The 13678-nt window shown below is 41.5% G+C and overlaps 1 protein-coding gene across 1 annotated transcript in view; it reads right to left on the bottom strand.

Annotated features, from left to right (window-relative positions):
• Window positions 1-12584, bottom strand: part of FREM1 (FRAS1 related extracellular matrix 1) — a 62782-nt gene extending 50198 nt beyond the window's left edge. Inside the window, 7 exon segments of the mRNA XM_050912905.1 lie at window positions 1660-1791; window positions 2896-3004; window positions 4751-5074; window positions 5733-5929; window positions 6442-6734; window positions 7317-7411; window positions 12245-12584. Of these exon segments, the coding sequence (XP_050768862.1) occupies window positions 1660-1791; window positions 2896-3004; window positions 4751-5074; window positions 5733-5929; window positions 6442-6734; window positions 7317-7411; window positions 12245-12475 (1381 nt within the window). The 5' untranslated portion in view covers window positions 12476-12584.
• Between the last annotated feature and the right edge of the window lie 1094 nt (window positions 12585-13678).

The raw sequence follows: 13678 nt of genomic DNA, 5'->3' as shown, positions 1-13678 counted from the left end.
CACAGGAGGCTGAGAAACCCTGGGGGGCTGCGTGCAAGGATGGGACTGCCACCACAAGATGGGCCCTGGGCTCTGTGTGCTCCTGCAGGCACAGCTGGTCTGCTGCTCTACGGCTTGCAGCCCACTCCCTGGCTGGCTGCACAGCCCCCCCCCCCATAGCACCATCTTTGGGGCTGAGCCTGTCGAACACTGCTGACACACAGAGTTTCTGTTTGTCGCATTACAGGAGGATGATCATGCAGACACTGAACTCCTTGGCAGTAGTCTCCTGAGATGAAACATACTTCTGAATAGTTTCTGTTTCCACTAAATTCCAAATATCACCTTCCCCTTTTCTTTAAATACTTGCTTTATGTCTCTAGGCTATGCATTTTACACGAATACATTTAACTGTCAAAAAATCCAGCATTGATAGTGGCAGTATCTTTCCACCCTGCCAACAGCAGAATGACTTTTTTTACCTAACCATTTTCCCAAAGAGAGCAGCACTGTGCTGACTCATGAGATAGATAGATAGCAAAGCAAAATTAGTAATACTGACCATGCAGAAGGCTAACAAATTAGAAGTCTAATTTAATTGCCACTTTTTTAAATAAACCTTAAAGCTGCCAGTAAATAACAACCGTATCCAAATGTTGTCTGTATTTGCCAACAAATAAAAATCACTCGGCATTCCTTAGCATCTTCAAGCAAAAATGTGAGAAGTGAAAATATAGTGACTGCATTTCACCTAGGTCATGCCTGCTCAGTGAAAGCATAGCTGATTTCTTTAAAATTTCAGCTTTGGGATGCGAACGTACGTTAAGAAAGCAGAAGTTTAAACACTGAGTTTTTCGGTACTCTTGTTTTAATCCCCGTGCCTGGCGCGGTTGCAGCAGGGGAAGCCGGTCAGCAGAGGGAGCAGAGCTCGCTGGCAAGCCTGCCTGCGGCTGCAGGGCCGGCGGGGCCGCCTGCCTCCGGCCGGGGCAGCCGGGGCCGGAGGGCAGAGCCGGGCGGGCTGGCGGCTGCGGCCCGTCGGTGCGCGGCCGTGCCCGCTTCCCTCGGTGCGGGTCTTGCTCTGCGCTCCGGAGGGGAAACCTGCAGAAGGTGCATTCTCATGCCCCGCGTTTTCTTGTTTCCTTTGAGCGACACAGAGCAATATACGGCTCTGCGGGCGTTTCTCCCTTTTTTTGCAGTGGCATCGCAGCGCTGTCCCTCGGGGGGCTACCCATCCTCATTTAGCCTTGGTGAGACAGGGCAGCATCAGGCCTGCTGCATGCCATTACTAGCTGCATTAGCTCACTTGGGCTGAATTCACCTCCAGTGAAAAAACTAAGAACCAATTTCATTTTCAAATGAAAGTGGTGTGTAGGCAAAATGCCAGACTTACAAGTATCTCCCACTTAAGGACGTGGACAGCATAAATACATTATTTGCAAAAGTGTCTAAGCTATGCAATTGACTTTCTTTATGAGCTTGTGATTTTTTTTATTTCTTACTGTGCATCCAGGTATTTCCTTCTGCACCTTCATTCCCTTGTAAATCTGGCTCTTACGCTAGCAGCCCTCAGCAGGGAGCACCATACAACAGACTCTATCAACGTCTTATTGACTGTCACATTATTATAGCCAGTTGTCACTAGAGAACGCGTTTCCAGGCCCTCAAGTTGACATGAGTTACCTCTCACTGTGAGCCGCCCATGCTGTAAGCCATCAACTGTGACCAAGCGAACATTTTGGATGTCGTCGTTGTCTACAATTTGGAAGTGTTGCCATGTGATTGGTCGGGATTGCCCTTCCAGGAGATTGAGGCCTGCAAAGAGCAGAGCGTTATTTCACCAAAGTGCCTGTGACATTCAAGGCTGTCAGCATCTAACCTTTCTAAAGGTTTTTGCAGTCGGGAAAAAAAGTGTGTTTAATTCCAGCTACACACCTACCTGTGACAAACATTTCAAGGCCAGCTTAAAAGCTTGATATCAGCTTTTATTCTGACATACTTGCCTCAGTCAACTGTCTTTAAGGAATTTTTTTCAGAGAAATAACGTATTCTTGTTCCCAATGATCTGATGGACTAGCTAGGCACATTTCTGGATATTTGCCCAAACCGGAGCGTTGCACCTGCAATCTCACGATGTCTTAAACTGGGCACTCAGCTTCATTAGTGAGTCTGCATTTAAAAATCTATATTGATGTTCATGACAGAGAACAGTATCTCTTCTTTTTACTCAGACAACCATTTCAGGTGGGGCTTCTCTGGGAGACATGAGGCCTCTCCATCTCAGCTCCTTCCCCTTTCTACTGTGAGGAAACTGCTCTTTCTCTGGTGTTAACTTCAAGACTTGTTTGATCTTACACCTTTGCCTTTTGATGATTAAATATCAATGTACATTTCACTCTAGATGGGAAAGCCTGTCCCCTCTCCAGTGCAGGCACTATAAATCTGTTTGAATTAGCCTTAACCATGTAAGGTTTCCAGGCTTCAAATGGCTGGTGACGTATCACGCCCTCTTTTTCTAGTTGTTCATTTTTGCAGACTTCCAATTTAAACAATACCAACAAGCCTTAGTCATTCCCACACACTACCCTGCTACTCCTATTCCATCACATATTTGTCTTTACTATTTATACTCTTTTATGTCCAGTTCGTTCTTGAAGAAAACGCTATATACAGAAATCCTGATTTTCCTGTAACTCCCTTTTTTCTTTATTTTTCATTCCAGTTAAAATGTAAGATTTTTTCAAGTTGTTGTAACGTGTTCCCCCCAAAATGGATAAAGGGAAAAAATAGATTTACGCTCCCTCAGTTTAATGGCCCTTAAACTCCAGGTGTAAATCTGAATTTTAGAGCTTTGTCAAATGTCTGTGTCAAAGTGTTATAAATTCTGTAGCAAAATAAACTGAGGGAAAGAGATCTCACCTGTATTCCATGAAACCCGAGGAGCGTTTGTATCTGTTGTTCTGATAGAAAGATGCACAGTGATCGGTAAACTCTTTTCAAAGTAGAAGTCATGAACTTCAAACTCCACCTGTTGTGAAAACAGACAAACTATTTATTGAAAAAAAAGAACCTGAAAACCAGCTGTACCTCAAAATACATATAATGTCTTCTTACCTGAGAGATCTTAAAGTCTTCTGATAATATATTGACAAATGAAACTTGATTTAGCTTCTAAAAAGTCTTTGAGGTTCTGCACTAAATTAAGTATCTGCCTTCTGTGCTCTTCACAGTGAATGCTGGGAAAGTTAGTTTGCAATGTGTGGAAATTAATGGGAAAGATAAGCATTTTCACTGTTGTTTGGGGTACAGGTAACTCAGTGATTAACACAGGGCTTTTTTTATAGTAGTAGTACGAGGGGGAAGGGCATTTCCCAGTCTTTTAAAATATGTGGGAACAAAAAAATTATGAAAGAAAAGATATGGACTGGCACAGGAAAAAAAAAAAGTAAATGTCAAACTCCTGAATTGTCAAATTCTTGAACCTGTGATCGAACAATGCCGAAAGCAGAACAGAGAAGAGGCACTCAAGGAGCAGGCAGTTTGGTAGGATGACTGATCCTCATACTAAGGAAACAGAAAGAAAGGAGGTTCCTGTGACAGCCAAGGTTAAAAAAAGACAAGCCTTGTCAGCATCAGGTGCCGCAGTTACTGTTACTGTTCCTCTGCTTTCCAGTCAGCCCTTTCCCCAGCTTACCTTGCTCTGATTTTCTGTCTCTTCAGTTTCATTACCTTAGTACCAACCATTTTATTTTGTTTGGGTTATTGCTTAACTATCTTATCATAGTTATTTTATCACTATCAGCGTATTTATATACTTCTTTAACTCATTTCTCTTCCTCTTATATCTCCTTTTCAAGACTATTGCTTATTTCTCAGAGTGCTGGCACACTACTGAATTACACAAAATATCTAGCAGTACTGGTTACTGAAAAAATAAAGTAACACTGTACCCAGAGTAGGAGGCATTCACCATCAGCACTCTGTGGCAGATCTGGAGGGAGAAATATCGCTAGCAGCCAACAAGGGAAAGGTGGAAGTGGTGCTCTGTTTGCTCACATAAAACATGAACGTATGCAGCCTTGGTCTCATAGATAGGCACTGTTAATTTACTCACTTACTCCAGAATCTGCAGATACTAGCCTGCTCTCATCATTTGCATCATGTTCTCTATGTTACTGACATGCTTTTACTCCTCCCAGCAGGAACTGTTGGGAGTCCCTTTCTGTTATCCGCGTACCACAATTGCTGCAGTAGGTAGGGTGCGAGATCAAATGGCAATCCTGACATTTAGCTGGTCCGTCTTTCATGGCTTCAAATACGTCACCTGTCCGCAGGTCACAGGGATGAGTACTGTCACATAGAGATAAAAGCTATGTGGAAAAGACACCATTGATCCTTCCGAAGGTTCTTGGTTAGATCTACAAGTAGTGTTATTCCCCTATTCTCTTCATTAAAAAAAAATAAAAATAAAAAAAGAAGAACCAAAAAATCCTGTTTAGATATTCTCAGTTAGGGGGCATAAAAATCTTTCAGTGCAAAGAAATTCTTAAGTAGTGAGCAACAAATATCTGATTTGTGTTAGACAGTTAAGCTGATGAGCCATAGGAGAAAGTGGTAAAAGATTTTACCTCTGCTCCTGCCTGGCACATGGTTAAAGAAACATCTTTTTTTTTTTTTTCTGAAAAATATCCATTATAAATGAATGCATTTCTTTACAGCTTACTGAATCTTCAGGAGAGGAAAAACAGCAAATGCTCATACGTTACACTGTTACCTCATAATTCCTCCTCTCTGTGTGGCTGTTATTTGGAGGCTGATAGGCAATGAGCATGTCACTGAGATCTTTCCACGTGAAGGAGCCAACAGCTTTTGTATGGTCGGATAGATGAGTGATGAAGCCCCATGGAGGTGGCTTGGTGACGTTGAATACAAGCAGGGACTTCGGAGTTTCGTTGTCTTCAGCATCAATGGTTGTTGTTGTAAGGGGGGTTAAAATAAATTGATCTACTTCCAGGATGAACTTTGCCATCGGGGCAGCTTTGGGTATTTGATTGGGAACAGCACCTTTAATCTGAACAGGGAGCCATGCATACTCCGTCTACAAGAGGAAAAAATGAGACAACTGAAAGGACACAGTGAAGCAAACAAAATAAATCCCATTTCCATTACCTTCACATAGCTAACTGGGGTACATGTTAAAGCAATAATTATTTTGAGAAGAAAAACTGAAACATTTTAATGAGAAAATGCCTAAAGTAAATATTTAGACCTCATGAAAAGGTCTTCCAGGTTCACTAGTCTTATTTGTGTCCTTAATTGTGGGCTGAAACAACTTGCTTAATTTGATGTGAGTTTAATGAATAACTTTACCTGACAGAAACATGCACAAGCCATTAATTATTATTAACTGAATATGTTCACACAGCTCTTAACTTATTAATTACTGTATAAGTTGAAGTCAGTGCAGCTCATGCTCTATAAAAAAAGTGGAATTATGCCAGAATTAATTTTGCTCTCAGGCTAAACTCCTTATGCCTGCCAGTAAACAACCAGAGGTGTTTCTCTGTAGCCATAGTGGTCTAAGCATAGAGGCATGGAGATAATGCATTTCATTTGCCCAGCTGGCAACGTTGTAAGAACTGAACAAACTTTCAGGATCACCATCTCTCTTCAAATGTGAAAAGGAGCAATGAATTTAAATTTTTTGAAAACCAGGAAGACAATCAGACACATTGTAAGGTAGCGCAAAAGTCTACCTTGTGCAGAGTTTTGCTTCTGCTGTCTGTGAGATCCAGCCTCACAGGAATATAATCGGTGTCAGGCGAGGGAGAGTCAAGGTGGTGATATCGAATCCCCATCCTCAGAAATTCTTCGCAGCTCATTCTTGTGTTATGAACGACTCCCAGTCCCAGCATGCAGCTCCCATTTCTGCACTGCTGGCCCAGGCTGTGCTCTGTAACCCAACAGAAGCAATAGTGAAACAGTTACCGGGGCAGAAACCGACATGGGAAGCCTGTCCATATAGCTAAACTAACCCTGATAAAAAGCCCGTATGATGAGAATTAGGACTCCTTTCCTGACTTAACTTTTCCTACAGGATTTTGTTTTCAGCTGACGTCTTCCAACTCTAACCTCCCTTGGTCTATCTCTTGGGTAGGTGCTGCCTCCAACAACTCCCTGTGCTGTTTCTACTGAGTCTTGGCACTCCCAAAGCCATTACATTGGTCCACATGTCTAGGAGCCAAAAACAGGCTTCAATTGGGGGATTACAGACCCAAATCTGTGGTCTGCATTGTGCCTCACACAACCTTCATGTCCCTTTCAGTTTCCATGATAGCTCAAGCTGTTTGTTAAACTTCACATGACCCACTCTTACCCAGCACGTCTGAAGCAACCCACTGCTGCAGACTTAATCTGCTGGATCTCTTTGAACCTGCTAATACTAACAACTGAACCACATCGTACTAGGGCCAGGGAAGAAGCTCTGTGGCTGATCTCCACGCAGCTGCACTTCCCCGGTGACGAGCTGGCCGTGAGCAGGCAGGTGGGTTTCCAAAGAGGCTAAGGAAATGGTGCAATTCAGATTTATCTTCCGGTCATAGTCAAAAGCGAGGACGTTCTTGTCAATCACCCTGGACAGACCATAGTACTCAGGGACCTCCAGGGCACCGGAGCGCATTTTGATGATGTTACAGTCTGGCTCAAGTAACTGCACATGGAGCATGAATGTTTCTATAAACGTTTCCGTTTCTGTAAACCTGCAGGTGATAGAAGGAAATTAATTATGCTTCATCCCATCTTCTGTCGCTCTGTGAGTTTGGCATGGGCCTCACCTTCTAAATTGAATTACTTGAACCCCTTTCTCTCATGTGCCCTCAAACCCCAGACTGCCAGAAACCATGAGGTGCCAGACACTGCTGCCCACCTCCTCATACTTGTAAAAAGAGTGTTTGTGCAAAGGAAGAGGTTACTTGCTGTGTATATGCAAGGGTCTGTGTCCCTATCAGCAGGACAGCACAGAACATACAGTGGTCTGAAAGTACTGTTGTCACTTTCAATAATAAAAAAAAAAAAATCACTGGTTTTCTGTAATAAACAAGCAATACATAATATTTATTAATTCTAACAAACACAGTATTTGAGCCTATCTAACATACATTGTGACAAACGTTTCTGTAAACAGATGGTCACGTGTTGACTAATGATGCTGCTGCTGGATCTAGGTAGTTATGATATGTACAGCAGAACATGTTTTTACCATGAAAAATGGACTGCTTGCTCTTCCTGAGGGCAGCTGTTCTCCTGGTAAGAATGAAGTGTGATCTTCCGCCACTGCTTACCTGTACAGCCTAAGCATGACCGTGTCTTCATCTAAAATCGGACAGCCATTGTGGGTATATTTGACTTCGTTAGGAAGGAAGTGACAGTCAAAAACCTATGAAGGAGAAAGAATAGATAAGTACAACACTGCCAAGGATGTTAACTTCACAGCTTCTGTTCCACTTCTCTCTGACTGTCAGGAATGCATCAGACTAAGGAAATTTTTAAACTGTAGTTTATTTCTGTGAATAGGTATATACCTGTTCTGTGGTCTCCCAGTGACAGCCAGAGCAACCACTTTAATGTGGGGCTGCTGGCACTCTACAAGGAAAGGGTATATAAATGTGATTGTTTCAGGCTGCCAAGTCACTCCTGCAGCGCAACAGATAGTTTGAGCACACACTTCTCTACCACCGCAGCCTGTAGACTTGTGGATGCAGTTGTATTCAGTGGGAGAACTGCAGTGGATCTGAAAAGCCAGCAGTTCCTGCAGTGTAAGGTTAGATTTATTAGCTTTTAAAGTTGCTTGTGGTGCTAGCTTGATTATACAGTAAATCCTGCTTTATGGCTACTACGATTGGACTACAAAAGTATGATCCTGTGAAACCTCTCTGTTGGAAACTTTGCTAGCTCAGATTTGTTACATGTTTTTGGAACACTGACTTTGTACCAGTAGCCTTTTACTAGATCAGATGTCATCTGTGTGTCGTACCAACGCCCAGCCCCAATGTCTGTGTAATCCCACAGCATAAAAGGAAGCAGAATTTCTATATTGTGTCCACCAGCTGATTCAAAAGAGGCTAATACTTATGACATACCTGATGTAGGTCAAATTTGCAAAGATGGCTGGCCTCAGTTTAACCATCTAAGACAGACACTTCTTTCAGGCTGATTGTTTTATTTAATGGTTTATTGACTTGCGAAAGTAAGGCGATGAAGAAAAATGCCTGACACAAATGGAAAAAAGATTGCTTTGGAGAGTTCTGACACACCCATTCTTTGCAGCAGGGATTTGGATTCTGGGGCACAGGATTTTCATGTCCTCACATATGCCAATTTGCAAGTCTGGCAAATTACAATTCCCATGTAGCTATATTTCTTTATAGAGTTCAACAGTTGAAAGCTCCTAGCATTGGTAACACCATGTCTATGTTATGCTTGTGATAACAGGGAACCCCTACACAGTCCATGCGTAGAAGGAGGATACTCATGTTTCATATCTACAGAGACACGGGGCATATTCTTGTCAGCAAGAAGGCAAAAGCTAATCATTGCAGTTCCTGAGTGTCTCACTGTGAAACTAAATGTGGTTTTGATTCAGTTTTTATGGGCAGTATTCACACATGATTAGTTCTTCTATGGACTAAAGTAAAATCCGTTCAGCATTCACTAATAGACCTGATGAGGCCATAACTAATAAGGATTAATACACATATGCGGCTGACCGACAAACCACATCTTTTTGCAGAAAGAAGAGGTAATTTCTTACTACCAGTCATTTCTTAAAATACACGAAAACAATCATGAAAATGAAGTGGCTTACCTGAATTACCTACATCTCCGCAGCCACTTTGGAGGATCGTGAAATGGAAGGGGGATTTTAGTGAGGTTCTGAAATGTTGACTGGAAGTGTAGTGCACAGAGAAAGTCTTTGGATGCTCTGACTTTTAGTGTAAAAATAAAGTAATACTTTAATTCCTAAATTAGTTGTTAATGCATAGTTGCCTGAAGTGCATTGTGATCACTTCATGGATTTACACTAAAGGATATAAGAACTAGTGACCTTTGCTTCCTTCTAGCCATTACGTAGAATTAGAACTTGCATCTTTCTATAACGGAAAAATAATTAGAATTTATCAGCTTTCATTATTACTGGCAGTGTCCACTTCCACAGAAGTTACTCTCAGACACTCAAGCTATGTGATAATTGTTCTGTGTTCCTAGTGATTTTAAAATGTATTGCCTGCTTTTAGCTTTCATCAAGAAGCACATTGTACAAAGTTTTTGTTGTTTTTTTTTTTTAAGTAATGAGTTAGTTGATTATCAGATACATATACATGGATTTACCACTCTTCCTATTGGCTAAAATAATCTTGGAATAATCCATAATATATGGTGTTATGGAAAGTATGATTGATTTTTTTTTGTTGGGACTGCTTAGAAAGGAAGGACAAGAACAGTTCGTGAAAAACAAAACTGATATCATATGATGAAGGTTTTGACGATGTTGTGTCTGTTCTGTTATGTATTGTTTTCAAATGTCACAGAAATATGTTTCGTTATTTTTCAGTATTTAACAAACAACAAATATGTCTTTTCCTTAATGTCTTTTCTTTCTTAGTACAAGCTAACATAACGGAAGGTGATTAATTAATTAGATAGTCCTAAGTGATATCTTACAAAAAAGAAAAAAAAATAAAAGAAGTAGTTAGGTGGTGTGTTACCTTTAAGAAAAAGAAAGTACGTTATGTACAAAAGCCACTCATATTACAGCTTCCAGTAGTTTAATGTTGTACACTGAAGAGAAGATTCTTCACTGATGTAAATCAGTGTAGAGCCCTCAAAGTCAGTAGGGTTTTTGGTGACATGTAGGTCTGGTGTGCACCTGACAATGAGATACTGCTCAGATGATGCATCCCTGCTCATATGAGAGGGGACTGCCTACAGCAGAGGAGATGGTTTATCATACCAAAGAATTAATTTCTTTCTTTCTAAGACATCATTAGTTCCATCTCTTAATTGATAACAAGGGGATGGAAAATGAAGGACCTTTCCACAAAGGTCTGTTACCACTGACTGACAGTCATTTTGTATATGTATAAGACACAATCTGCTTTGCAAAAAGAAACATCTGTTTTATGTTTCCTAATACATTTTCCTTTTATATGAACAGGCAACTCTAATTGTCTATAAATTCAGTGGGTAAGACAAAGGAGATCTAAATCTTTTCCTAATTACTGTCGAGCTTTGTTTTTTTCTACTTCAACTGCTTTTCAATTACGATTTATAATTAAATTGTCATACATTCCTAGAACATTACTCACTTTAATGGCCGTAAAACAGATCAGACCAGAGACATTTTCTGGCTGCAGAATTTCCTGGTAGAAAGAGCATAAGTGGCACCGGGAGGGCCGGACTCTGGCACCTTTTTTCAGGAATGGTGAAAGCTCGGGCAGCAGTTTTCAGTGTCCGGCTCAGGATTTTGTCATTTAAAACAGAAGCCCTCATCTTACAAACACGGTCTTGTTCTTTCCCAGCAAGTAAATATGACTTGAGATAACCAGACTGCTTATCTCGCTGGCCGTCTCCCTGGGGGACACCCCGTGGTGGTGTGTCTCTGGCACTCCCACCTCCCCACAGCTGCGGAGAGGAGGAGAAGGCACCTTTCCTAACAGGACAGCACTCGGGCCAGGAGCTGTCCAGGGGAGGTATCCCAGGCACCGCCAGGAGCCACAGCTCCTCTCCAGCCTGGTACCCCAGGGCCACCTGCCCAGCAGAGCTCGCCCCTCCAGATGAGGTGTGCCTGCAGCCTCCAAGAGCCACGCTCAGCTGCCTGGGCTAACATCAGGGCCATGAAAGGACGGGCACTTAACGGAGGTGGGGTTGGGAGTAGGGAAAGGCGAGGACACTAGGTGTTTTGGAAAATAAGGTACGGTGAGTACACATCTCCTGGGTTCTCTGGAAAACTGCCTCTGACCCTTTGCTTGAAGCACGTCAGGTTACAAACGACAAAGTGGCTTTTTCAAAATACGTGGGTCCTACTGCATGTAGAGGCTGAGGCAGAAATCGAAAGCAATGATGTCACTCACTCAGCCAGCCAGCTTGCCTACAGAAAAGGTTTGCCAGCAATGAGACATGTAAGTCTCTCTTTTTCTCCTCATGGGCCAAATTAGACCGGGGAAATGGAGAAGGGGGGACTACAGTCAGAGCCCCTGTGCTGACAGAGAGCAAGCCCTGGGGAAGTCTCAGCAGAGGCACTGCACTTCTTGGGGCCAGTCTCTAGAGGAGATCACACATTGCCCTGCTCATCGTCTCCTGTTTTCCCTGCCATGCTTCTGCTTCTTCCGAGTGCTGGTTCAGCTGAAGTACTCGTCAGTGGTCTGCAAAAATAATGATGATGACCAAGCCAGAAGCTTTGAAAAATCTATTGAGACTGGTGCTCCTGCATCCAGCTTTGCAGAGACCACCAGAAACCTCAGAGGGGATGTTTAAAACAATATACATATACAAACATACAGAAGTGTATGCTGTATGGTAAAATAAAAAAAACTTTCCAAAAATAGACAAAAACTGTTTGGTTATGGTTTATTAAAACCATTCATATTCCATCTCTACCGTTACATCTTCATCTCAATTACTTCCAACTCCTTCCTGCTATGACTGAAGTGGGGAGATTTGTAAGGCAAATGAGTAGCAGAACGGTGATATGTGAAATATATTTCATTATTCCTACAAGCTTGAAATTTTAACAGAAAACATTTTTTTTTATGTATTTGCCATCTGCTAGCAATTTAGCTGTTGCAGAGCAGAGCAAACAATGGTGTACACAATGTGCTTGTTGTATGTGATTATTTTTTTCTTAATTGCTCCCTAAGTAGTGGCTGCGTGACTAAAATGCAAAATGCTCTAGCAGGCTACGCATTACCTGAGGGACACTGGTTACCCTCATGGTAGAAAACAAAAATAATGACTGGAGACTGGAGGATATCTCCTCACTGAAAGTTCTGAAATACCAATTCTCTGCTTGTGAAAGGAGACTCTGACCGAACTCACTTTTATGCACTCATGTTACTTTTAGCAAAAGGCTGAATCTCACAGATCATTCAGCTTCATGCCTTTTAGTCACTACCCAAAAAAAAAAAAAAAATTCAATAAAGCAGCTCTTTCGAGTTTCTCCCACCCCTGCGCACATGTGGACACTCAGAGCAGCACAACAGAGCCCAAATACCTGTGGAGTTAGTTTCCCAACTCTCTGTGTTATTGGCTCATTAATCACAACTTCTACTTTGCAGACATCCTTCTCTCTGGGGATGGAAAACTTGAGGTCATCTTCTGACAGGAAGACAGACTGTCCCTTCATCACTTTCACCCCAAGGTTGACACTAATAAAGGAGGAGCGTACAACTCTTACTACAATAGGCAGCAGTAGAAACAACCAGCTTTTCTCAAAGGGCTTCATATTATGAGGGGATGCCAGCTCTTTTCCACCAGTGAAAATGTTCTTAACAAAAGAAGTCTTCACTTCCTCCACCAGCAGATTTTCACCATATAATGAAGGACCGAAATGTTAGTCGCAGGTAAAAATGTACCATATGTTTTCTATTAAGATGCACCCCTTGACTGAAATTTGGATAGAAGCCTTTCCAAATATCCTTGGGTTTCTATAAAATTCATTGATCAAGCCTGACAAAATGATGAATGTGTTCTCAGAGTACTTTTAAGGTTTGTTAATCCTGAAAAAAAAAAGAAAGAAAATTGATATAAGGCATTGAGCAACTATTGGGGAAAAAAAAATAAACACATAAAAAACTTCCGCCATTTCTTACAATTGCAGTTCATTTCAAGCAGCAGCTTAACTTCACCTTTGAATACTGTTAAGTGCTTGCATGCTCAGAAAATTAGCTATGTACCAATGAGACTTCTCCCTCAACAGATCAGCTCTCAATATGAATTCCAGGCACCTTTAATCCGTATGCACGTACAAACACTTGCTGAGTAGGATCCTTTGTTACTGGCCTTTTCTACTTCTGGACCAAGTAGATATTAATAAAAGGGTAGGAGCATCCAAGTAATTTGAAAGTGCAGGAGTAGGCATTCGTCCAGACTAAATATACCTGAAAGTGGGATAAAGGGAGAGTGGCCTTTTGTTAAATCTTCTTTTGTTTTGTCATTGAATGGGGGGAAAAAATTCCACCTTTAGTTGAAAACACCTTGCTAGTGCCTCTCCACTCTTCCTGCTATAGCAAGTAACTATGCCAGGATGTCAACACAGAAACATATGATATGGCATGACAAAGCTGAATTTTTTCTTTTTCACAAAGAAAAAGTAATCATTCTGAGGCAAATTCAAGGGAAATAAGGAACAAAAGATAATATGGAAAAAAAAATTACACAAGCTCCTCATGCCCCCAGTTACAGTTAATCTTCATCACTCATAAGAAAAACATAGTTCTTCTGACATTGAACAAGCACTACTGAAATCCTTATAAGACCCTAATATCTACAACCCTCCAAAGTAACTGAATCTATGGCCCAAACAATAGGCAAAGGTATTGATTTAATTAAATCTGATAAGATCATAAAAATTTCAAGCTAGTAAAGCATCAACATTCCTTCAGTTTCTTGTAAATTTTTAGTGCCCTGACTACTTATTTGCACAGTC

The sequence above is a fragment of the Gymnogyps californianus genome, chromosome Z (genome assembly GCF_018139145.2).
Source record: "Gymnogyps californianus isolate 813 chromosome Z, ASM1813914v2, whole genome shotgun sequence".
In the NCBI taxonomy this organism is placed as follows: domain Eukaryota; kingdom Metazoa; phylum Chordata; class Aves; order Accipitriformes; family Cathartidae; genus Gymnogyps; species Gymnogyps californianus.
The sequence above is the reverse complement of the archived record's forward strand: the minus strand, read 5'-3'. Positions and strand labels throughout refer to the sequence as shown.